This window comes from Ixodes scapularis, unplaced genomic scaffold (genome assembly GCF_016920785.2).
Source record: "Ixodes scapularis isolate PalLabHiFi unplaced genomic scaffold, ASM1692078v2 PGA_scaffold5__190_contigs__length_132052651, whole genome shotgun sequence".
Classification (NCBI taxonomy): Eukaryota; Metazoa; Arthropoda; class Arachnida; order Ixodida; family Ixodidae; genus Ixodes; species Ixodes scapularis.
Genome location: NW_024609880.1, coordinates 30,705,152 through 30,731,327, shown reverse-complemented (window position 1 = coordinate 30,731,327; position 26,176 = coordinate 30,705,152). Strand labels below are relative to the sequence as shown.

General features: G+C 47.2%; 1 protein-coding gene across 1 annotated transcript in view; it reads left to right on the top strand.

The window, feature by feature from the left end:
* LOC8034743 (integrin beta-PS) overlaps window positions 1-26,176 on the top strand; it is a 145,195-nt gene that overhangs the window by 2,648 nt on the left and 116,371 nt on the right. Inside the window, exons 2-3 of the mRNA XM_029977297.3 lie at window positions 18,239-18,442; window positions 19,953-20,060. Of these exons, the coding sequence (XP_029833157.3) occupies window positions 18,248-18,442; window positions 19,953-20,060 (303 nt within the window). The 5' untranslated portion in view covers window positions 18,239-18,247. The remainder of the gene's footprint in view (window positions 1-18,238; window positions 18,443-19,952; window positions 20,061-26,176) is intronic.

The window sequence follows — 26,176 nt, the reverse complement described above, 5'->3', positions numbered from 1 at the left end:
TCATCTCCTCCACTCGTAGCAACGCCCCCCCCCCCCCCCCCCCCCCCCCCCCCCGAAGCAGCACTTCGTAAAAGTAAACAACCTTTTTACTGACAAAATTTTGCCCAAACGTTTAATAGAAATCAAAATTCAGAAATTATTTCTCTCCATTCGTTTCGTTGACGCTCACTATATATGTCCTCAAATGGGGACACCAGGAAACAGCACGGCTCTCTTTGGCTTAACGCGCTTTTGACTTTTGCCCGCAAAACCCGTTGACTTCGCACCCTTGCGAGTTTTATGTCGCTCTGCATTATCTTCGGCGAAATGAAACAGTCTAGACAGAAGTTTTTACTTACAAGGGACGAAATTAACGCAATCTTAGACATAGCTGTTCTGACTCTGAAGACGGCCTTGATGTCAGCAGTGAAAAATAATGGCAGGTTGCAGATGATGTCGTCTGTGATGGAGGTGAGACGGGCGACGCACCTGTGGGCGTTGCGATGTCCCACATTGTCCCGAGTGCTTAAAGGGTTTCATGTATTGTGAGATGTTCACACTCAATTGCCAGTGCCGCAGGTTTTTTTTTTATTGTAATACAGAAATAAAACAATAAACAGTGTTAACGTGTTCTAGCCCGAGCACACTAAAACATTTTGATTACAAAAATCTACTGCATAACATACACAAAATTAGACTACCTGACCACTGGGATGAATGTTGTCCTCACATGAGGACACGTCCGTTCTGCTTAAGCAAATTATATTTTTAAGTTAAAAATAACGTATGGTTTAGGTGAACGTCCCAACATAAGTATACGTTTATTTTTTTATGGTCATTATAAGTCCGGTATGAGAGGGTGAATTACAGATGACTGAATCCGAAATGTTTTTGTAAAGTTTGGTTCATCCTGCAGTGGCGTCAGAACAGAAAATAAAAGGGGTGGGGAGGGGGGGGGGGGGTGGGGGGTCCACCCGCCTTCTCCCTGACGTAAAAGAAAAGTAAACAAAACATGGGAAGGGAGAAAAATTTAGTGTTTTTTTTTTAGTCGAAAACTATATCACGCATCGCCGAACGGCCGAGACGTAGCTTCAGTGGCCCGAAACAGGTGCCATAGTTTCAGAACGAGCCGTTATAAAAGTTATATAAGCAATTTTCTTAAATTTCTCAGTGGGCAATGGTGGCCGACTGAGCCCGCGAATACATGGAGACGAATAGCGTTAACTTACGTGGAACGGGCCACTTTGTTCCATTGAAAGTTTCACAAAATCGCTTGTAACTTTTTCAGTAAGATAACGGTCGGTTCTGAAACTTCCGAATCTGGTCCGGACCGCGAACGCTATACATTTGGAAGAAGACTGAGCATTCGTCTATGCGTTATTTAATTTTGATGTAAAAAAAATACCACCGGATTTTTTTGGAGAAACGCTGTACACGCGGAGCAACCCAACATTAATACCTGTAAACCAGCTTGTCGTGTATGTAAACAAACTGCATACCTCCGTTCGTAACCTCGACCGGTTGTCCCTGTGCTGCTACATCTCCGTCGGGCGAGGTGCAAATCGGGTTGCCATCGTCCCATCTGCGGCAACCACAAGGAAGAAACGACGACTCTCAACATTAACGAAAGGGCAAGAAGCTAAAGAAAGAAAGTACAGAAAAAAGTGGAGAGAAAGAAAGGGAAGGATACAGTTTTTTTTTTTTTTTTTTTTTTTTTTAAATTGTCGGTTGCACAATTTATCAGGCCCGAGTTGACATCCTCTTGTCCACTCGACTTGACCTCCTGCTGCGGACTCTTTCGACAGACGCCCCCACCTCCCCACGGCACACACGACATAGAAACGAAGCCGTCATTCTCTTACAAGCCGGGGGCGCACTGCTCAAACATTGTACAGAAGACAGTTTGTAAGCACGAGTCACCGCCACATCCGAGGTTCAAATGCAGCGTGCCAATTTTTCTCCTTGAACTCATTGCCATCGGGCATTCGAAGAACGAATCACGTGCTCGGGTCTGTATTGAGACTGTCTTTTGTATGGCTGTATAAGCAGCGTGACAGATACTCCAAAAAGTATTCGGGAATAGGAATACTAAGGTACATGAGTTTTAAGGACCAAAATACAGATACTGAGATACATTTGTCTTTTATGCAGCGAGATATCCCTGAGATATTTCTCGAAAGCTGGCGAAAAAGTATTTCGGGGACAGATACAGATACTTATAGAAATGCATTTGTTCCCGAACGGTGCTATAGGTGGGGAGGGTGTAGTGCGTAGCGAATATGAATGGTAATGGGAACGCTCGTGCTCCTTTTTTTGTGCTATTTTATGCTGTGCCCCTGACCTCGAACTCTTTATTTATCACTAATGCCGCTAAAGGAAACATGTCACCTCCGTTGAACTCATCGTTACAGAACGGTAAAGACTGCGTACCATGCTTGACAAAAGGCGTCTGCCCGAAATGAACCCTGTTTGGCCGTGAGGGCGCATCTCAAACTGTCGTATTATAAGTTTCTGAGCCACCCATAGCGTAGGGAGATTGAACAAGAGGACCGCACTTTTCTTCACTCAACTCTTTCATAGCGTTCTAAAGAGTGGGGGGCTTTGTGAGAGGAGCTGATTTGGTTATTGTTGCCCGTAAACTTTTTTAAACCACAGCTTTTTTTAATGTTGGTGACTGAGATAGATCATGCTATAGGGTGGGTTCATATTATAAGTTACAAGTCAACAATAGCACCAAATCTTTTAAATTTATCTTAAAAAGGACAACAAATGTAACGAGATGCCTAAGGCTGGCAAAGTATCGCCATACAAGCGATACATCGTAAATGTATTTCACTACTGAGAGACAAATACCTTTTTCGAATGTATCTCGATACAGAGATACAGATACTCACTCGAAAGTATCTCTAAGATACTATCGCGATACAGCTGTATCGCAATACTGCCCAGCCCTGCTTAAAAGTAGTAGGCAGTCCAGTCGGTCGATTTGCAGCTGCTCGTTTACTTGGCGGCGGAACCTCGTAGGGGTTGGGCCATGTGGCTGATAACGTCGTCGAAGGTTTTCAAAGAGCGAGGGGAAGGTCTTTGTCGAGGACTCACCCTGGAGACAGGCTCTCGCGAGCTCTTATCAGAAGGTAGATGAACCGACTCGCACAAAGGTATTTGTGGTCGGAGGTTTTCAACGCGTCTCTGTGAGCAAACTCCATCGTGTATTGACCAGCGGGCTCTGTGAACATCAAATCCAGTTGCGTGTCAAACCCGTCTCGGAAAGTTTCACGAAAGTCGTCAGTAGGTGCTCCGGATGTTTGGGATGATGTAACCAACCGGAAGCTCTTTTTAGCTAGACCTAACGCAGAATCTCTTTTAAGCAATCTCAAATTGAGATGTCTCCTAAACATGGCATTCACTTCCTTCTGTTAATGCGCGAAAAGAGTACTTTGTATACTTAATAGCTTGACTACGCGTAGAACGCTTGTATAGTGTAGTTCAAGTGCGCTTCGTGTTGCTTTCAGAAATTTTGCAGTGTGCGAAAGTACGAAGTTTGACTCTCAAATCAATCGCTCGTTTGATAGGGTGTCTTTGAAGTTTGAATTTGATGAACGCCGTCAGTGTTTTGTATTTCGTCTCTTTGCTTCGTTTCCATCTTGCATCCACGGAACTTCAACTCGGGTTCATTTCTTAGAACACAATGTGGAACGGGTATACTAAAACACTGCCCGAGTTCACTGAAGAAATAGAGGAAATTATGTTTCTTGTCGACATCGAACAGATGCCGATCTATAAAAAGTGTCTTAATAAAAAGAAAAAAAAAAAAAAAAAAAAAAAAAAACTGCCAAGCTTGGGTGCCAGGACACAACGGGGACTCATTTTTCGGTTTTTAGGAAGTAGTGACACACAGACTTGTACGTAATCCGTTACAAGTAACGAAATTACTTGTTATCCCTTACATTTATCGGTAATTTAGTAACGGAATAATTACATATTTTCTAGAGTAATTTTAAAGTAATTCCCTTACATCTTTGACGTAACGGATTCCTTGTAATCCGTTACATTTTTTTGTCAGAACCAACCCCCCCCCCCCCCCCCCAATCCCCTTCTAAATAAAGTTTTTTTTTTTCATTTTTGTAGAGTCGAGCGGCAGTGAGCGCAAATGGAGGCTTTGCACCTCAGTTCCGCAAAGCCTTTTTTTTTTTTTTTGCAACACCAAGCCCCTGAAACTATTTTTTTTAGACCCTACAACAATGAAAAAAAATCCAAATGAACATTTCTACAAAAAAAAAAGGGGGGGGGGGGGGCCAGTTATTTCCGTTTTTTTTTTTAGTTCCTTTGTTTTTTCTTTGCGATCGAAGACGGGGAGAGGAGGACACCAAGTGATTGTGCGCCTCTTCGGGAAGCGCGAGGTGGTAAATGCACTGAAAAGAATTAACAATGTCCTTCTACGACCATTTCATAATCTCACAACACGAGACAACGCTCCGTCTACCCTACCCTTTTTGTGAGTCAGCTTTTTGCGTTTTGCCCCAGCAGAGCCCAGCTTATCTCAAGCAGATATTTGTACAAATAAAACATAATGGTGGCTGACGTAGACTTGATATTCTGGGCTGGAGGAGAGACTGAAATTCGTGAGTGGGGCCATAGCGCGGCTTACTTCTACCCTTTGCCGCCCGTGGCATCAGCGGACGTTTATCTGGAGAACACCGGAGTAAACTGCAGTCGGTTCGTGCTCCGTGCGTTTTTGAACGGCACCAAGAAAGGTACACACGGCAAACGTGCGTTTACATGTCCTTGTTTTAACCGACGTTCTAATTAATTGTTGTTACGAGTGTCATTATTTTCCTCTTATTACTTATATTTAAATACTGGAAACTTTCTTTTATTCACCAACGTCTCAAGTGAGGCTCTAACTGTTCAGAACCAAAGGAAGAAGAATATCGAGCCAAACATTATTTATTATTTAATTATCACCCTACTTTTACAACTATGTTTTGCTATTGATGATTTCCACAGCTTCGCGATTTAGACAATGGAGAATTTTAGTAGATCGGTCCGATGACTCCGATCATAATATCCGATACCTCGCCGCCGTCTTTGCGTATGCATCATATCGTTATCGGGTACCGTTATCGCGGGTATCGGAGGTCTCGGAAGGATCTACTAAATCTCTCGAATAGCAAGCAACGGCTGCAACGACGAAGCTTTGCTCTACGTTCGAGGTAAATAGCACTTCCCTTGCTTCGCTGAAAAAGCTCAAAGCAGAGCATGAAGCATTCGTGAGGAACAATATGGCACTCCCATCCAGTGCCTCAGCTCAAATGGTGTTCAGCGTAGCAGTCGACATATTCAGTAAGAAATAACGCAATATGTCTGACGAGACTTTTGAGGGCCAGCTGTTGCTCAAAATACTCAAGGTCATTAAATGGAACACGTTCCAACAACAAGAACTTGAATAACCCTCTTCCCTTTGTTTCTTACTTGAGGACATAAATGTTAAAAGTAACGCCACGAAAGTAATGGATTACTTTTTGGGGTAACGGTCAGTTACTTTTATGGGAGGGTAATTGTAATTGTAATAAATTACAATTTAGCCTTGAGCAATTGTAAATATAATTCGTTACTATTTTTCAGTAACGTGTACAAGTCTGGTGACACACATCCCGCTAAACCATCCTCAATCTAAGGTAGTGAGGAAGAGGTCGTGCATCAGGCATTGGTGGATATAGAGCACTTACCATGCTATATAACACGAACCTGGGTGTACACACAATGGCTTCACATGGTTAGCACGTGATCTAATCGCATTATGCTGACGGACCTTTCTACTTGTTCCTGTCGAGCAGAACAAATATGCGTGTTGCAAAACGTGTGGCGCCGTCCGCGGCGCCGAAAGGAACGTCCAATATGGTATACGTACAGATTCGACTGTAGCAGACGACTAAGGCGACCCAGGCGAGCAGGCGAGGCCAGGCGTACAACAAGTCTGTATTTGGTCCTACTGCGCTACCATCTCTCTCTCTCTCTTTCGTGAGTGTGACGTGGTAGATGCCGCGGAGGCAACTACGAGTGTACAGGACTTCGTGCGCGCGGCCTTTCGGGATATTTTGCAAGAAGTCTATTCGTTCGTGCGAAATGTGTGCACCGGTACCTACGCACGCGGCAGCACGGCAACCCCAATGGCCCATAATATGACGCCAGTACAAGCCACGTATAGAGTTCATCCATGAAGCCAAGAAAGTATTGAGACAAAGGCAGCTAGCCTTTATGTCTACCCACTAATCCGCCCAATCAAAAGCTCGACACTCTGACATGACATCATCGCAACGCACGCTCTCATCTCGTTTTCCTCGGTTTCTCAGCATAGTTCGATTAAAGCAATCCTCGGAACCAGTGAATATACTAATCTATTGTTCTTGCACGGGTTTAAAATAGTTATGAGAGAGTTTTAGAAGAGGGGGCCACAAAAGCTCTGGGTTCCCCAACAGCCTGGGGACGTTGCACAATCCCCCTATTACCAAGATCAGATCTGCTGAACTTTCGAAAACAAGCGATATTGACGCAGGTCTTCAAAGACCGGCTCCACAAACGTTTTCTGCGTCCCATCGAGGAGCTAGCCGTTTGGTTTATGGCGGCAGGAGAACGACCTCTCGCACGGCGTGAGAAAGCAGTTCTATTACTTTTTTTTCTTTTTTTTTTTAACGCCGCTAAGGCACGTCGTGTCTCGTTTGCCATCGCCGGTTGTAGTCGGCGCAGACTATACGAGTGCCCGTTCTTCCGTGTCCGGAAGGTCTTTTGTGTAGTTTGGAGGGAAGGCTCCCTCCGACCGAATGATGGTCCATCATTTCGAGAACTCGAGACATGTACGATACGGGGCAATGGGCTCAAAGAAGAACATGTTTGCGAGAAAAGCGGTTGTCTTTAAACTTCTGACGCTGCTTACTTTTTTTTTTTTTTTCTTCATTTTTAAGGACGAGCGCTCCGTTGGAAGGCGATATTTTATTTTTCTGTTTCCCTGTTCCGCTCTGTTGCTCACTTGGCACACTTCTGTCTCTCGTTTTATCGCTACGTAATTGCGGAATTTTAGTTCTAAAATCCAGCCCCCCCTCCCCCCTTTCTCTGTTCCCGAATACTTTGAGGTAAACAAGCCAGGCGTAATTATCTCCATTTCGACCACGCCTGCTACCAGGGTGCTAAACGTCGCCCGAAATCTTCACGTTTATTTATGGTTCCAAGCCTACACAAATGATAACAAACGGTACCTTTATTAATTGTTACCTGTCAAGCAAAGCGACAAAGAAAAAAAAAAAGAAAGAAATAGGCGATCCGCAGGGTTCACACAACATGGAAGTAAACAACTTTTTCGCTCTCGGTTTACAGAAAAGAAATATGGCTGAAGAATATGAGAAGTTTTGCTAACGTTACCAACACTCTGCTGCAATTAACGCCATTAACAGAAGCCCCCCCCCCCCCCCCCCCCCCCTCCTCTCCCCTCCCGAAATGACAAGCTTCGAAAATTACTTTCCGTCTTAAATTACGCCAGGTTTCTCAGAAGAAACGGGAAGAATCAGATACATAATCACGCGACAAGCCCGAATCGCCCTATAGCTTACGAAGCTCACGATGCAAGTTTCGTGCATTTGTTTTCCGCGCAGAGTCTTGGTTGAGCTTCGTGTACCGTGAAAACGTTAAAGCTCCGTTCACCTCGAAGCTGAGCCTGACAGTGCGTGGGACCGGCCAGGAGCGTGATCACATGGCAAACGATAGCTGGATGTGACTGGTTCAAGAAGCACGCAGCTTCCACAGCACTGTCAGCTTTGGGGGGAACGGTCCGGGCGAAAACCTCTGGATGGCTCAGCGGCTCAGCGAGGTTTTTTCCCTTTAAATGCTAAAGCGTTGAAAAATAAAATAAAAAAAAAAGAAAGAAAGGGGGGGGGAGAAAAAGAGAGAGAGAGAGAGAGATTGATGAAAAAGTTTGGGCAAGTAGTAGCTGTTCAGGGTTCCGTTAATTAGGAACATGGAATGGCTTCAAGAGGGCCTCCTTGCGCTCGGGGCACAAAACAGATCTGTACATTGGCGTACACCACCGTAGTAGCATTACTATACTAACATAAGGCTTTAGGTTGTCGTTACTGGTAAAAGAAAGTAGCAAGGGTGTTTACAGTGGCCTAGACGCTGTAATTCTATGCAGTGTTTTTTTCTTCTTTCTTTTTTCTCGACGGCGTCGCCGGGACGTGGCCTAAAAGCAGCTATTTTCAGCGAAAAAGTCGCCAAAACGATGATGGGGATGATGATAATGTGATTTTTTCCTACATTAAAAAAAATCTGGCAACTGCGCCGAGACATTTTGTGCTGGTCTAGGCGCACGAGAAAGCGTTTCGCCAAGTTTATTTCATAAGGCTTATAAGTATCGATAATGTGTCAGCGCACGAAGGAGACTCTCATAAAGTAAAAACATGTTTTCGCTTAATTAACCCCATGCAACACTTCTAAAAATTTGTTGCAGAGCGCTGCACCATGCCGCTCGTAATACCTCTGGCTCGTTACTCGTGTATGAGCTTATGAGTCTTCCTTGACACTCTTCACAGATTGCCGACGTTGCGAAGATATTCCTCGCTCCCTAAATAAGTCCCTATAACTCAGAAGAGAGAAGAAAAAAAGAGAGAAAACCGTTGTTATGACAATAATAATAATAAAAAATCGCCAAAGTTAGCGATTACACACTTACGTTGCTTGCGACCGAGTTCTTCGACCCTCTGTGTGGTCTACAATGCGACCCTGGAACTGCATTTCGCCGCGATGGTTTTTGCAGTATTTTCGAAATCAAATAAACGTCCTATCTACAGAAATGTGCCTTTATAACACTACCAAAATTTATTGGAACAAAAAAAAAGAGAGTTTAATATCACGTTTCAAAAATGAAATTACGAAAATACCACGTGATAGATGGCGCGAGTGTGTTACCGATAGATGGCACCGGTGTGTTACCTCGTCGTAACATATCACAAAGCACACGGTCGTAAGCAGTTGAAAGTTTGTGAACGGATTTTAAAGTCGCCAAGTCAACAACGCTGGAACTTGCACGCCTACGGGTTTCGTCGTCGTCGGTGCCGTGACTCCGTCTACTGTTATCTCGGCTTGTGCCGCTCCCCTGTTTGCTCACAGGGCAAATTCCCAGCCGACTGGCGGGCCCCACGCGCTCTGTTTACACGGTGAGCTGGCCAATCGGTATTTCCGGAGCTTGAGAGCACGCGGAGATAAAAAAAGTCGACTCGATGGACAAGCGTGGACACTCTTGCTTCGGATTTGGCGTTGAGATTGCGTTTCTCTCGAGCAGCGTTCCTAGTGAACGGCTGAACGTTCGTAAACGCTTCTTGGCGATGATACGATAAAATGAACAGGCTTATCGAGCTGTTACAAACAGGAAAATTCGCTATCTAAAACTAAAGTCGGGTTCTTTGTTTTGTGATTTGTAAATTTTTTTTTTTTCGTTATGGGAGTGATTGCGTGTTTTCGAGATACGTTTCAAAACATTGGTCGGTCCGCAGTCGTAACTTTCTAGATGGCCTCGATGACGCTGCCGTTTGTTAGTGTTTTGTCTTCGTCCGGCTCGTGTACAGTTACACTCTCGCACGCGCGTGTGACACAACCGTGAGTATTGCGTAGACGAGCGAACGCAAGTACAGTGCGTTTGCGTTAACGTTGTGCGTTCCACACTGCGCATACGCGGAGCCCGAAACCGCGGTCTTGGATTGGCGCATGACGCCATATATATATATATGAAAACCGTATGTAATACTAACACCAGTGTGGCGTCGTCCGCGTTCCGTTCCCGTCGCCGGGAAACGCGATGCGAACTCGAGGGCCCCGTGGCGCAACCCAATACTCCGCGAGGGGAACGAAACCTCACGCGGACGAGAGACGGAGGTTGACAGAAGGGCACATCAAAGTTCGGAGGCCTCCCACGGAGCCATTTTGCGCTCCGCACGGTGGATCTGACTCCGATTCTTCCGGAAGAGCACGTGCGCAAGAAAGAAACCCAGACGGGGGAGAGACAGACGAAAGAGAGAGAGAGAGAGAGAAAGAAACTAAAACAAAAGCAAAAACGTAGTCGGAGCTGGAGTCGAGCCCTCGAATCTATTTCTTTATTTCGTTATTTCCAAATACTGTGGGAGTGTCGGTTCTTCTTAGAGTCATTACAAGGCAGTTTTTCTTGTTACCCTCACAATGATAAATATAACGTGTACGATTCTAGAACAACACAAACACTCGCATTACAAAAAAAACAAAAAAACAACTGAATACAGCATTATAGAAAACACGAAAAAATGAGCTTTCTCGGCAGAAATGTTTTGACATATTGCACACAACGCTGTTAGAAAAATAAAACAGGTGCATTTGAAGAGGTGCCAGCTCCCAAGTGGAAATAGGAACTGTCTGCTTGTTCTGAAGGGATGGAAAAACGAAGAGTACGCAAACGATAAAATAAAAGCGCAATTACGAAATACAACGAGATAGTCCGATAAGTGTAAAAATCGGCAACACGTTCATAGCAAAACTATTATCCAGGCACGTCAACACATTCGTTGATTTGAGTGTCATCCGCACGTGGCGGAGGCATTAGCCAGGGTAGGTAGCAGTGAGCTACCCTTTGCAGTTTAGGCCGTTTGGGTAGCCTTCCCCCAAATGCTCAGCGCTCGAAGAGGGTAAAATAATGAAACAAAAATTGAAAAAAAGAAGAAAAAAAAAAGAAAAAAGAAAAGCGGACCTCTCCCTGCCATACACACCATTCATTGGAAAAGGGGAAGGGGGGGGGGGGGGACTACTTGTTCATGCTTTTTCGGTTCCTCCACTTCAAGGAGCGACGGGGTCGGGGGGTTTCTCCACTTCGGAGAACTCTTCGGCAAAGAACAATCAGCGAGATGCTTTGCAGAGAGGAAGAATTTGCTGCCGCCTAGGGCGCCCGCGTATGTGGGCTTCTGCGCCCCGCCTGTCGAGGCTCCCCTCTTCGCCATGCGCCCCCGGGCCACCGTTTGTACTCTTGTCCGTTTTACTTTACGCTAGACTGCCGCAGCGGACACTACGAGCCATCGCAGCCAATGAGGGGCTGCAAGCGTATCGCGTGACCTGGCGCCCCGCGCACCAGTTGGCCCCCTTGGAAAGGGCACGTGACACTCACCCTGCGTTTTGATTGGCTCCCGTGGCTCGCGTACCTTCCGCTGCAGGTTATCGTGAGGCGAGACCGAGTATAACGAGTAGTGTAAAGGAAGGTCAGGGACGGGGGAGTACTTTGTAGGACGGGTGAAGGGGGAAGACGCCGTCCAATTTTCGCGTTTTCCGACCCATCTCCACAGCTGGAGAGCGTCCCCACTTGCGAGAGCTTTTCTGGAGCCGATAAACATCGTGCCGACGGGTCTCAAAGCCCTCTTGAGGGGTAAAACGACGAGTCGATTTACTTTTACCCCGCTTACGGCCAGAGTAAAACTACCAAAGCGAGCAAAGAAAAACAACGACGCTAAGCGAGCTGCACAACGAAATGAGCGGTAGGTTTAACACAGTATATGCCAGGTGCTTGAGTGGGATCGTGCACTGTTGCACCCCACGCGTGGCAATTATTTATACCCAGCTGAATAGATACACGAGTAGAGTTTTAGAACTCGACGCTTTGGGTTCCGGCCGTGCGCAGTGCGGCACCCCAAGCGGTTTTGAGATCTCCTAGCGTTGGAAGGCCCTTTTCTATTTTTTGTTTTTCTAAATTTTTTAGATTTTCCAAATTTTCGAAATTATCTAAATTCTCGAGAAATGTGTGAATGAACTCTAAATTTGCATGCAACAAACACGGGGAGGGAAATGAGCTGGGGCGGGAGGAACCGGGAAGATCCAGGGGCCTTGCCCTCGAGAATGGCGCTATAATGATTACATTTTACTGCGCTGTCAATTTGAAGGAAGACTAAAATGTATGCGACGTTCATAAAAAGAAAGAAAAAAAAAAGAAATATCGTATTCTCTTACAGTGTTGGACAAAATATTCGATAAAAGTATTCAAGTTAAGTTACTAAATACCCGCTTTATAAAGTATTTAAGATACTACTCAAGTTACTTTCACTGTAAAGTATCTTGAGTAGAGTACAAATACTTAGAAATGTAATTCAGTTAGTTTTCAAGATACTTCCGCATTGCTTAATTTGTCCGATGTCATTGACAACGAAAAGTATACAGCTGCGCAAATTTGGTTTACCAGAATGGTTTATTAACACGGAACAAAACAAAACGGTAAAGAAAGAACAAAAACATCGTAAGGCTATTTTATGCATAAGCAGCATGATATTGTCACGAATGACAAGGGATGAGGCGGGGAATAACTGAAGAAACTAAGCATTTAATGGAGCGAACTTGTGCCCAAAACAAAATATATGAGAAAGGCTAGCGTCGCAGGTGTCGGTGTCGGCGAAAAAGTGGGATCGAACGCTGGGGTCAGTCTGACTCTACTCCGTTTCACCTTATGTTGTACCGCAGAGAAGGCCAAAACGCGAGCTCTAGCGTTGGCAGCAGCTCTTAAGTCACGAGAGCTTGTGCCACCGAGATGAGCCCTAGAGCAAGAAGCTCGCGCTTGTAGCCTTTCCCGCGGTACATCATAAGGTGAAACAGAGTATAGCTCCGGACCGCCACTCGGAGTACCTTTTGTACCCGCGTGGATTTCTGGAACATTCGGCGTAGAACGTTCCGCGCGTAGAACATTTGTAACTCGATCAGACGACAAGGTTCTCGAACTTACGAGAATGTCAAGTGGAAAGAATAAATAAAAGAGGAGTCCGCTCCCTGGAATCGCACCCGGAGCCTCCGCGCGAGGGCAAAGCGCGGACACCATTCGGCCACGGGCTCGCTCGGTAACGCGCGTGGAGATCAGATTATGCTGCCCCAAGCGGTTAACTTTATCACCACACGAATGTAGATAACAAATACAATGACAGAGTGCTAGGCTGACATGACCGAATGCGGCGTCAGCGTTCGGCTGGAGTTCGTGTTTTCCGGTGAGTTCGAGGAGAGGCTCTTTTGTTACCACTCCGGCCTACATGAACAATGCAGCATACATGGTGCCCAGTTCAGCACAAAAGCTCAAGTGGGTCAAGCTCGCATCACCTGACGACTGTTTTCGGGAGAGATCGGAAACTTAACGCCACTTCGTTTATTGTTAGTATTTTTACATTGCACTGTGCACCACGCTCTATTGAAGAAGATGACATGGACATTCCCACAAAGCATGTGGGCACGTGCACAGACCTTGTGATGGGTAAACACAGAGTTGTGGGGACAACAAATGGGGCAGAGCGTCTCGCCAATAGTGACATCGCTGAATACCACGTCCTGCGGCGCACCTTAGACGCATCGTTTAACTACAATTCATATTCCCTATTAGGGGAGTTCACTATAAACGAACTTGGGATAAGGAGGTGAGTGGATGGGTAACAAAGTTAACTTACATAATAGCCACGGCAGTGGTCGCACCTTCTTTAGAAAGGTACTCAACGTAGGGAGACGCTTTGTTGGCATTTTGAGAGGTCATCCAGCTCATGAAATTAAAGCAGGGGTGCAGTTCTTAGTTTATCTCCTGTCCTGTTCTCTGTTTATGAATGTTCGTTTACAGACAGTGTTCGCGAGAGCAATAAGTGACGGACTGACGATAGAAAGAAAAGAAACAAAACAAAACCTCGACGTTTTGCCGTAGCGGGGTCAAATATACAACAAGGAAAACAAAAACTATTTTTTTTTGTGTGTGTGTGTGTGTGTCCATTTCTTGTTTTTTTCTGTGTGTTATTTTCTTGAAATTCAAGTCTGCATTGTTGGTGTAAGTCGTTTCCCTGTCTGCTTTGCGCCTCAGTGTGGCCATAGCCTCCTCTATACGGAGAAAGCCTGGCACATCGACGACGAAGCCATAGAGCACGCAGCCGCAGGAAAAAGGAGAGGAGGAGCGCGCCGAACGGTGACCAATATGGTAGCGCAGAGCAGAAAGGGCAGACCTAGACAGCGAGCGCTTGGGTCGTGAGCGGCCGCTCCCCGAACCACGCTTGTTTTTGTGTTTTCGTCACCGTCGTTTTTGTACTCCGGGAGAAACGGGCGCGGCGATTCGAAAGGCCGCAGGGAGAAACGGGAAAGGGTGGACGTTGAGTTTCTCCTCTCCACGATAGCGACAAAAAAAGAAAGAAAAAAAAAATAAAAGATTGTTTCTGCGTTTGGCCGCTCGCTCTTTTGTGGCGCTAGCGGACAAGGTTCTCTCCGCTCCCGTTTCTCCGCCCCTCCTTTCCCATTTACGGCGGCCGTCTTTTCACGCGACACGCCAGGCTTTCTCCGTATAGAGGAGGCTATGGTGTGGCAATCTTTACTTCCGTAAACCCACCCCTTTTGTTTGAGGATTTTTTTGGGGAAATTCAAGCAAACAAAAGGCGCCTTTGGGAAGGCGAGGGGAAAACCTCATTGTACGAACTTTGGGCTGAAATATAAGTAACAATCGGCAAAAAAGCGATGTTTTCACGAGCTTATCAAACTCACCGTAGATAATCGGAGTTAGCAACAGGATTTGGTTGCTCGAAAGTATGTTCACGTTTGCTCGTGCCACGTCCACGCCACTTCACACCGCCACGCCACTTCACACCTCAGAAAATGGAGGGATGTCAAAAATGTATTTGAGATAATGAGTACAAGATAATCAGAAATGCAATTAAAATAGAGTTTCAAATGCTCTCAATCAAAAGTATTTGCAAGATACCAAGATACTTCAACAAGTATTTGAAATACAGTATATTGAGTACAGTATTTGAGATAGGCACATGCCTGTTCCCTTATTTGTTCAAGGGTCTCGCAATGGTATGGGACCGTTCAGCGGCGGTGATACCCCGCTGTGACAATAGCGTTCCCCAGATTGCGGACGCTCGACTTCGCAATAAAGATTCTTTCTGACGCTTTCCAGATACCAACAGAGAACCTGCGACCTTTACATACAGTGCGTTGTTTTGCGAAACTAGAATGAACTCTTTTTCAAACGTCCACCTAGAAACATTGGTGGTCGTCATTTCTTGGAACACGAAGCGCGTGATTGGATGCCGAGTCCTTGCCGAACTCTGACGCAGCCCTCGTGTCCAATACACGCTCAGATCACGTGATCGAGCAATGGCGGACCGGCGACGGCGCGCACTTTTGAAAGGGGACTCGCGCGTCTGAGTGATGTACCGTGATTTTCCCACGTTCCACGAACACTCAACACATGCCAAGTTTTAAAAGGCACCACCACGCCTCTCCTAGGTCGTAAAGCCGCGCTCGAACTGCTAATACGTCGTACAAAAGACTGTCTGTAGACGCTGTCTGATGCGCGTTTCTTCCTTGTACGACTGTCCTGTCACGTTACACGGCACCCATTACAAGTAAACACATTACTTGGAATCGATTGCTTTTTAGAGAAACTTCATAATCATTTGGTTACGTTTATTGCGAAGTAATCGCACGGATACTCTGATGGCTTTTGGAAATATACTAAAGTTACCCGTGACCTTTACTATTTTTCCCTCGCTCTTCTAATGCTGCAAATGTTGAATCGACAAAGTTTCCTAACCAGGAATCCTCGAACCAAGTATCTGACTGGAAAATGGTGGAGCAAAATCGGTGAATTAAGAGCGCAAGCAGTTTTATGCGTGACTCTAACCTGCCCGCCGCTCGCTCTCTCGCGGACGTTCGAAGAACCAGAGGAGCGGGGACGGCGGCGGAAAAAGATGGTAGGAACCGTCGGCCTCGGCGCTGATGTTAGTGCATGGTTCTGGTCGGCGTGATCGTGGATCGCGCAGTTTTAACGGAGAACGCGAGTGCGTTCATATTGGAACAAATGTGTGCCTCTTTGGCAACTAAAAATTAAATAAATAAATAAATAAATAAAAATGTTAATTGTTTAAACGCACGTTAACATTTCCGTCACCCGTGATATTGTCACGAATGACAATTCATGAGGGAACGAATGACTGAAGAAAACTAAACGTTCAATGAGGTACTTCTAAAATACCGTTGCATTCACCCGTTTTTTTATTTATTTAGTTAATGAAAAAGCTTTATTAGCTTTTTTTTGTGCACCCTTTGCATCTGGATGTGCTTGTAATAGAATATTTCGTAACCGAGGAAGTGGAAGGTACAAAAGGAAGCTCTCTGTGATTTGCTCACAAGAGCGCTTCTTTTTGCTCGCGTTCAGCCTGCTTTAAAGGAACTGTGCAACGATTTTAACGTTGAAAGAATTGGCATCTTCTACTTTTGACATTGTTCACCTTGTCACAAATGACAGACAACACACCTCCTTTCATCGAAATGTTGCGATTCCGCCGCGTAATCGCTAGGCAAAAATTAGAATATTCCCCGACCTGCAGCCGCTAGCGGCGGCCATGAGAAACACGCGGCATGACGTCAATGGAGGTCTTGTAGAAAGATAGCAAGTTGTGCGAATACATGCTCGACGAAAGGTAACTTTTCTATAAATCTTGTCGTTCCAACAGAAATATAAATGCGTCAAAACCCTGGTATCATCGACAAAACTTTTATTATATGGAGTTTTAGTGGCGCCATCTATCCTAGGCTCACAAAACCGTCAGCTCTATTTCCTCCTGCGAACAGCCGCCAGAAGCCAAAGGGGGAGGGGGACAGGGCCGGACGGGTATGGCCGGACCCGGATGAGACTTTCCTCCTTTCACCATATTGTTCGCGCGGCACCCGCCAGCACGTGGTCACGCGGCCGCGAGCGGATGAGTTCTCGCTGCTCACTCATGGCTCTAAAGAGAGAACTTTACCGGAACCCCGCGCCAACCCCATCGACGTCATTGCGCACGTGACCCGGAAGACGATGTACGAGTTGAGAGGTGGCAAAAACATGGATATTTTCATTTTTTTTAAATAAAAACTAGGGTATCCAGGCAAAATCTGTTTTCTGTATAGCTCACTTCAGAAGTGTCAGGCATCAACTTCCACAATTATTTAAACAAAGCCCTCAAATGTTTGCACATCTCCTTTAATTTCTTTTTTTACTTGGTAATTCTTTGATGCAAGTACAAAAAAAAAAAGAATAACAGCCTATAAAGAACGTCAAATAAAAATATCTCTATGAGAAAGGTTTGATTTAAATACTTATGATGAATGCGGTGTAATTTAAATTACGATTTAAGTATTAATTTTTTTCACCCTGGTCCGCAGTTATTTTTGCGATCATATGTGCAGCGAACAAAGTGTATCATTGAATGATTTATGCGTGGGACTGCGGCTTTAATGATGCAACCGTCATTGTGGTCAGCATACTCTCGTAAATAAATTAGAATGATTAAAGGGACCGTGAAATGATATCTCGACTCTTGCTCCTTGGCTTTCCTCCTCAGCTCAAAAGCGAAATGAGAAATCACGCGGTCGTGAAGTGCTCGGACAGCGGCACGATGATTCCAAGCTTCCACCGTCGTTTTTAAAGGCCGACGACCAGACTCTAGATTCTGCAAGGCAGAAGATCCTCTCCCTCCTACAGGGTAGAAGGGAGAGGATTTTCTGCTTCCGCTTCCTCCTCTCCCCCTTCTACAGGGTAGAAGGGGAAGAGGAGGAAGCGAGAAAAAAGTGGAAAGCGCGAGCTGGTCGTCGGTCTTTAGGCACACTATGGATCTTGTCATTCGCAAGTGATGGCAAGTGCCTTCACGGCACTTATTAACCACGAACGCGAATTTAAAAATCCGTCGACAGATCGATTGTAGACGAGCGCATATAGGTCCATTGGACGCAGTGCTCGGGTCCAACAAGTGGCTCCCTCGCTCGGCTGAAAGAACTTCCGTTTCCGGTAGAAAGACATACGTTACGCCAAGGCCACGTGATTCCACATGTTGGTGGCCCAGTCTGGTTGAGTCGAGGAGGAAAGTAAACGTGCGTTTTCATCTTTTGTTTTTTTGTGCCATAAAACGAAAACCGACTCCTTCCCCGGGTTTTATAGACATTAAAGATGAATTAGGGTCTTCATTTGGAAGAAAGCTGGACAATCATTTCATGGTTCCTTTAAGAAAAGTGTACCTCTAATGAGCTCTGGTATATAGTACTCCCGTTGTGTTTTTTTTATTTCTCTCTCTCTGAAAGTGTATTCTTCATAGGACCTGCCAGCTATGTGGGGACACCGTAAAGCGCGGGGAAGTGATGTTGATGATGATGGTACCTATAACTGACAAACCAAAGCCCAATCCTCGTTTACGAGAGGCCGCATGTATGTTCCACGCAGGCGCAGCCCATGTCTGCATTGCGGCTCCTGCTCCCTGTGCTCGCGGTCCTGGTGTGGCGTTCCTGCTGCGCCCTGGACACGGAGTCCTCGCCCATCCAGAGCCCTCCGGCACCCGAGAGTCTGCGCTCCAACCCGTGCTCATCTAGCGGTTCCAGCTGCGGAGAATGCCTGCGCCAGCCGCAGTGCGCCTGGTGCACCCAACAGGTGTGCAGCAATCGACCCTTAGCGTTCGCTCCGGCACACGGTGCGCTGCGCTAGAATTTTCGATCCTCAACCTACGTTGAGGAAGCAGTGAAAAACGGGTCAAATGCGTGTGACACAAATTTCGCGCGATGAGCAAATTTGTTCGCCTCTAATGTACTATCGGGGAAAAATGAAATGCGAACAGAAGAGCGCGTGGCTCGCGGTACAGGCGGCGCCGCCTGGAAGTGAGCCTAGGAGCGAGGGTGCGTGGCCTACTCCGACGTATTCACGCCCCTCCCTCTGCGCTCCCCAAGCTTCAGCAGTGCGCCTCTTAGTGCGCTGAAAGCTGTCACCGCTATCTTTGCTGGCTCAGTGTGTGCGGTGCAAAGAAGCTCGCCGCACTCGCCGAGCAGGCAAAGATAGCGGTGTCAGCTTTCAGCGCACTGAGAGGCGCACTGCCGAAGCTGGGGGAGCGCCAATCGAGGGGCGTGAACACATCGAAGTAGGCCACGCACCCTCGCCCCTAGGCTCACTTCCAGACGGCGCAGCCAGTACCGCGAGCCACACGCTCCTCTGTTCGCATTTCATTTTTCCCCGATAGTACCGTATTGTGCGGAGCATTACGGCCGCCGTGAGGCCACAATCCACAATGCCGTGAAACAGACTACCTCATTTTATAGCGCACGGGGACGTCGGAACATCGAGCTCTGGTTGGAATGACTAGTGAGTGGACACAAAGCCAGCTGCTTTTGTCTCTAAACGCTGTTGAACGTTGATTACCGGACGCCGGCGTTCGGCGTTCGAAAGCGTTCGAAGATGGAGTAGAAACAAAGTCAGCTAGCTTTGTGTCCGCTCACTAATCCTTTCAACCAGAGCTCGGTGTTCCGGTGTCCCCGCGCACTCTCGCCTCCTCCTCTCCCTCAGTTTCTATCTGTGTAGCCATTGACAGAATGAGAACGACTGGGCGTGTCATACGAACGCCGGGCCGAAGAGGTTATTTCAGATGCAGTTTTAGAAACATGTCGTGAAGCATCGTCAATGATTTACTCTGGAACTGGCAATGTGGTGGCTCCGTGGTTTCACGCAGAACCGACAACGGACGATTTTGAAAAATTAATCGAGCGACACTGGTGGCCGCCATTTCTAGGGCACGAGGCGTGTGATCGGATCCTGATTCCTAGCCGAACGCTGACGTAGCCCTCGTGTCCAATGCGTGCTCAGGGTACGTGCTTAAACAACAGCGGACTCGATAATTGGCGAAGCAGCTACTAGGTGGCGCGCACTTTTTAAAAGGGTCTATGCGGAGCGCAAGTTCGTCTGCTTCTTGCACACGGGTTGAGATATGATGTCAGAACGCTAAGCTCTTATTGGCTGATAAAAAAAGAAAGAGGGTAGACCTCAAGGCATCTAGCATATAGGTCTACCCACCTTCTTTTCCATCAAGGCCAATCAGAGCTTGGCGTGGTTATGACGTCGCCGTAACTACTGCTTCTTGCTCTCCGCAGTGACATTTTCTCGTTGCATGAACCAGGACTTCCCTCGGGGTTTGGAACGATGTGCCCCTGAGAACCTGCTGGTGGATAGCGGCTGCAGCCAGGATGCCATCGAGAATCCCCAGTCCAGGATGATCCAGGAAACTGTAAGCATACCTGCTTCAAAATCAGCGGCGGTAGTAATCGCGGCTAGTACTATACCTATTGAGGCATCGTAAACTGTGCTACGCCAGCATTTTGTTATGGCTATTTCTGAACGAACCCTATACGCACCTCTGTGTTCGTGTTCTGTTCGCAGAGAAGCTGATGGCGAATTTCATTGGTCGTTTTGGAGCGCGCCGGATCGACTTTTCTGGAGCGAGCCTATTTCATGGGCGATCGGGATCGAGACGGACGTGTTCCACTTGTCGTTTCGGATTAGCTCCCGCTCCAGATCTCGATCTGGATCCAAGAAAAGTCGCTCCCACGATTTCGGCGGATTCAACCGGGCCAGCCCTCGGCGCACATTCGTGACTTCCTTTCTCGCGGGGCATTTCGCCTGATCTCGCCCATCTTTCCTTAGAAGAATTCGTAATGGCCGCTTGCTTACCCCTTGGTAAAGTTACACTTGGCTCGACAGTCGGTTACTTTTCCAGGAAGCAGAAGAGAAGGTTTTGGCCGCGCTACGGACATTCCGTCAATCTTTGCTAGAAGCTCCTGAGCCATTCCTGCCGCTCGTGCGCCCAACACGTGTTAGCACCGCGATTGCGAAAACGTCTTCGAAACGACCGCGGCGGCCGCGGAAAGGGGATTCCCAGGCAGTTGAATGACGGAAAGGCATCCGCCGATCCCGGAGCAGTGGCCATGTTTCACTTGGGATCCGTAGGCGGCGCGACCCCATTCGGATCGTGTGCTCCATTCCGGATCTGGTCAACTGATGCCAGCGCGCTCCAAAACGCCCAGTGGAATTCGCCATGAGAAAGGAGAGGAGATGAGAGTGCGTGGGGACATCAGAGTGCCGAGCTCTGATTGGTAAGATAGTGGGTAGACTCAAAGACTAGATGTATTTGTCTTTACCCGCTCTCTCGAAGCAAACAAGAGCGTCGTCGGTTTCTGGCGCAGGGCCTAGCGCTCAAATGCCGGTGTTCGATGTTAGAATTCGCGGTCGTGCTTGAGGAGCAGACGACACTCTTGTTGACCCTCACTGGATGGTGTCAGTGGCCATAGACAAAATAAGCTAGCCTTTGTGTCTACCCACTAAACCTTCCAATCAGAGCTCGGTGCTCAGACGTCCCCCCCCCCCCCCCCCCCCCCACGCGCTCTCATTTCATCCTCTCTCGCAGCCTGTCCGTAGAGGGTTTTCATTCTATGACCGTGTTTTTCTAAGGAAGGTGACATGGGGCCATTTGGTCCTACGACGCTCTTCCTTTTCTTTGCTGTAAAGCACATGAAAGAGCTTATTCTGGCTCGAGCACTTAGTTTTGGGCGGTGCTTCGCCTCCACGTCGGCCCACGCTGCTTCTTTGTTTAGTTCCTGTCATATCGTGCCAGCATCGGGCTACTTCAAAGAGTCCCCTCCTCCCACGTGAGAAGACAAACAATCGATATTGCTTAGCTTCGTCCAGTCTTGCTTACTCTGGGAGTCTTGAGAGTCGTTTGATGTGGCCGACAACCTAACAGCTATGGACCTTTTCACGCATGGGCGCCGCCATCTTGAAAAACCGTGACGCGCGTACCAGTTCTTTGATTCTACTCTTCGCTCTACTCGTCACTCCTCGCATTGGCGAACGCGTTGTATTTGCGTGTTTCGTCACGTTTCGCCGCGTATTTTTCATTTGCAAGACGCTGCAGGCTGCTGAACACGCGTCATGGTCGAACGCCGATAACGTCGCTAGAGGCATTGCGCGCGTTTTTCGAAGCGTCCCCCATCCTTCCCGCAAGCACATGCCTGATGTCTCTCAAGTTCTTTTGCGAGATGAGTTTCCTAAGACGTTAATATTATACTACGTCATAAAATAAATTTAGACTGGACAGAAATCACAAGTACAACATTGTCGAAGTCTCCAACTGGCAGCTTGATATATATGGGTTGCGCTGACATCACATCGCATACTTTTGACCACCATGTGAGATGGGAGAGAAACTGCTTTTGTACGAATTTTGAGTGACGGGTTAATTTTCTATCATTTTCTGGGAGGAGAAGAGCGACGCCTGGGCAAATCCGGGAGGCACAAAAGAGGGTCCTGATTAAAGGGGAGCTCCTCCTTGCCCTCTTCTCTGGTGGTCATCGGAGCGCTCTTTGAATGATGTCACGTGCAACCCATGCAGACTTGTACCGTACGCATTACAAGTAATCAAATTACTTGTAATCGATTACTTTTTGGAGTAATTTTGTAATCAGTTGATTACTTTTATTAGGCAGTAATCGCAAGAGTAATCTGATTACTTTTTGAAGTAATAAAATTACTTGTAACCGTTACAATTCGTCCACGGGAACCCCCCCCCCCCCCCCCCCCCCCCCCCGGCACACGCCTTTTGTTTAATGAAATTACAAAAATAAAATTTGCTTTTTTTTTTTCGAACGGAAAAAAGGAAGATTTTTGCGGAGCTGTAGGAAACGAGGTCAATCTCTTTCTATGTACAGTTTCTGTGGAATGTCCGTTTTCTTTTTCGAGCTGGGACTGGGAGTGGGAAGCCCCAGGGAAGCCACAGTGCGTGACAAAGGCCATTCAGGGCGAAGTTTGAGGAAGCAGGATGTAGCTTTGTGAATCCTTCGTTCAAACTAGCCCCCTCATGCACACACACACAGAAATAAAAAAAAAAATAAAAAAATCTTGCTTAGTGAATCTACTCGCAGCCCGTAGGAGAACCAGAACCGAAGAATGAAAAAAGCAGATGCAGAATATAACAACGGCAGTTGAAATATTTCCCCATTTCCACTACGTGGTCTTTGTGACAAGCAATGTTTCGAGTTGAGAAGTGGTCGGGGCGATCTCTTCCGCTAATGGATACTACACATGATCCGTTTCAAATCCTGGAGCTGCTGCTTTTTGTATAACATGCGAGCTCATCCACATGTGAATAATAATATGAGCGATGCAAACTTTGAGCGACAATCCTTGCTTAAGCTTAACAAGATCTAGAACCCCCCCCCCCCCCCCCCGCTTCCCCCCCTACACACACACACACACACACACCGGCGAACGCCCAAATCATTAAACGTCGTCAAACGAATTCTATGCTTGTGTCCGCATTGTGAAGGTGCAACGACCACGAAGAGGGAGCCAGTTTTTCTTCTTCGATACTTGTGCAAATGTGAAATATAGGTTGGAAGTAGTTCATTGGTTATGAGCGCTAAAGATGTGTCTTCACACAATAAAGTAATCGGAAAAGTAACGATTACTTGTTTAAGTAATGTCCAATTACCTTTGCCGTCGAGTAATCAAGTAATCTAATTGAATACTTTTTAGCCAAGAGTAATAGTAATTGTAATCGATTACTTTTTTTTAGTAACGTGTACAAGACTGAACCCATGTATGGTCGCGACGTTTTGCTTGCGCGAGTGTTTAGACTAGCTTTACTTTATGTTTTTACCTTCTCAGAGGGTTCGTTCGTAGTCAAAGCCAAATTTGTTGTATGGAGGCTTATATAGCAGGAAGAGAGTGTCGCGAAGTTGTGCTCCCTCACGTGTTTGGTCTATTTTTACTTAATGTTTTAATCTTCTCCGAGGGTTCGAGGGTTCGCTCGTCTCCACGGCACGGCTCATGATTCCTGCCGGAGTTGGGAGGCCCCAAATGGGGGCGAACGTGACCGTTGTCCAACGTCGACGAACGCAACCCGCGCCGGCGCAGACCGACGTTCGTCGGCCACTACCCCGCGCCGAGAAGCGCCCGAAGGATAGTGTTTACAGTCCAGCGTAGACCAACGCTGGTCCAGCGCCCCCCGACGAACTTCCCTACTTTGGGCATGCGCGTCTCCGTAGTAACCGCATCGCCTGTAGGGGTTATCTATGGGCGGTAGCTTGCGCCACCTAGCTTAGAGGCATTCGGTCAGTGTGGTTCGTCCTCGTGTTGTCATGTCGCGCTTCAAAACAACCATTCGGGGTAGCGGTTAAGAGTTAAAAAATAAGCTAATGATGGTGATAACGAGTGCAAACCAGCATTCATTTTATCCTAAATGTCACACAAATGTAAAAAAAAAATAAAAAATAAAAAAGCCCGATATTCCGTCCATTCAACCTAGCTGCTTCGCAGGTTCGCCGGAATCGTGCCAAGCGATTCCGGCGATTTCGCCAGAATGCTTCAATGAAATCGATGCACTCGATATTCCGCAGAGACCTCTTTCTGACAGGTAGCCGGTGTGTTATCATCATAGTAGACTTTCACGTTGACTTAAGAAACGGACATCGAAGAGAGCAGACGATGCCTAAATTACGCAATGTACACGTTCGAAATTGTAACGCAGTTTACAAAGCCCATAGAAACAATACAGGATTCAGTCCAATCGTCATCGCGTACCGCTACTATCGTTTACGAGCTGAGACAGCCCAATTGAAAATTTCTGGCCGGCTAAATAGTTCAGAGGTTTCACTGTGACCGCTGTTCCCGTACATTGGACGACGCTTTTTCGATCGGGAACGACTGCCGGTGAGTGCGACTAGCAGATGATTATAAATAGCACACACATTAGGTCATCCTTAATTCTTATTAACCCTACCTTTGGCGCGTCATCGAGCTTCCAGCTTTTGCCGGCACCCCAACACCACGGCCCACTACCGCAGGCTCGTTAGGTCGATAGGCCTATCGAGAATCGAGGGTAGCGCATCCTCGGAGCAGTCCACGTCCACGCACACACTCGCCCAGTCAAGCGCACGAACGTTACATACGCACACTAACACGGAAACACGACAACAGCACACGACACACGGCAAGAACGACAGGTTCAGATCCCAGAAATGAGCATCTCGCATCACACTCCGACTGGCCCTGACGACCCCGCCAACCGGATTCCCGATTGCCGAATGAGAGATTCGCGCGAGGGTCTCTGGGATAGCCTCCATCGGCAGCGACGTCGTCGAACGTTGAACATAGAGCATGTCCAAGTCCGTCGTAAGCTACGCTGTCGCGCGTCAAGCTGCTTGCGCTGCGCCGCGTTCAATTTGACGTTGGAGTATAGACACCCCGTTCGGAGACAGCGTCAGCGAGCGTGAACGAGCGCGTGCGCTCGTTGACGTTACGACGGAGTATAAACAGCCCTTTAGTTTACAGAACCCCGCGTCGGAGATTTTTTGTCTTGTGCATGTCTGCTTTTGGGGTCCCCAATTGGGAGGTGTTTTTGTTCCGTGTATAACGTCTCTGTGTACGAATGTGCCTTATATTGTTTAGGGCTACTCTTGTGAGCTTTGTTCGGAATGTGTTCTGTCGTGTATGCGCTTGTTTTTGGGGTGTTTACATTTGCTTTGGGGTTTTGATTTGCTTTAAGAAAATCTTCCGTGATTGGTTGCCAAAGTGGCTCCAGAATACTGCTAAACTCAATATTGCCGCGCGCAAGGCTGAGAAAGCAACGCTCGGTCACGGTCCTCCAGAAAGTTCCCGTTTATTCATGTACCGCACGTATCTTCTATCATTTATCCCTGCTTTTGTTTTCTAGAAAGTGCGTGTTCATTCTCGCCCCGATCACGCGACGCTCGAACCGCTTTCGCCGAATCTTCGAGATAGCGGCGCACTCTAGATAAGAGGCCGCCCGCGACCTTGTCGAGTCAGTCTCGCCCTAGCGCTCGATTCTGCTGACACGCCGACTTCGACGCCCGCGACGCTCTGGTTTCTTCTGTTTCCTTCTTTATTTTCGGCACAAGTTCGCCACATTAAAAGTTTATTTCTCCCTGTTTATTTCCTGTTTTCTTTTGGTCACCAACCGTGACATTTTGGTGGAGGTGCGGGGTACCGCATGCCCGTACAGCGTTCCCCTCCCGGGGCCCGCAGTGCAAGTCCGATTCCAAGCCCTGTGACAAGACCACTCAACGCGGAACCTGAAACTCGGACCAGTCGCCAAAGCAGCGGCCAAAGGCCCACGGAGGCCGAGAGAACGAGATCGTTGAGGACTGTGATGGACGTGTTCTTTTGAGTCCCGGCAACGTTTGACAGACCTGACTTGAGGTCTAGCTTATTCCGACCAAAGATCACCGCGGGCGGGGTGGTCTCAGCGCTTCAACTGAGCTGGAAGGTATCAGCATGGAAGGAACTATACCTCATCATCTACCACTGCCGCGGTGGGCCAGCTTCCAA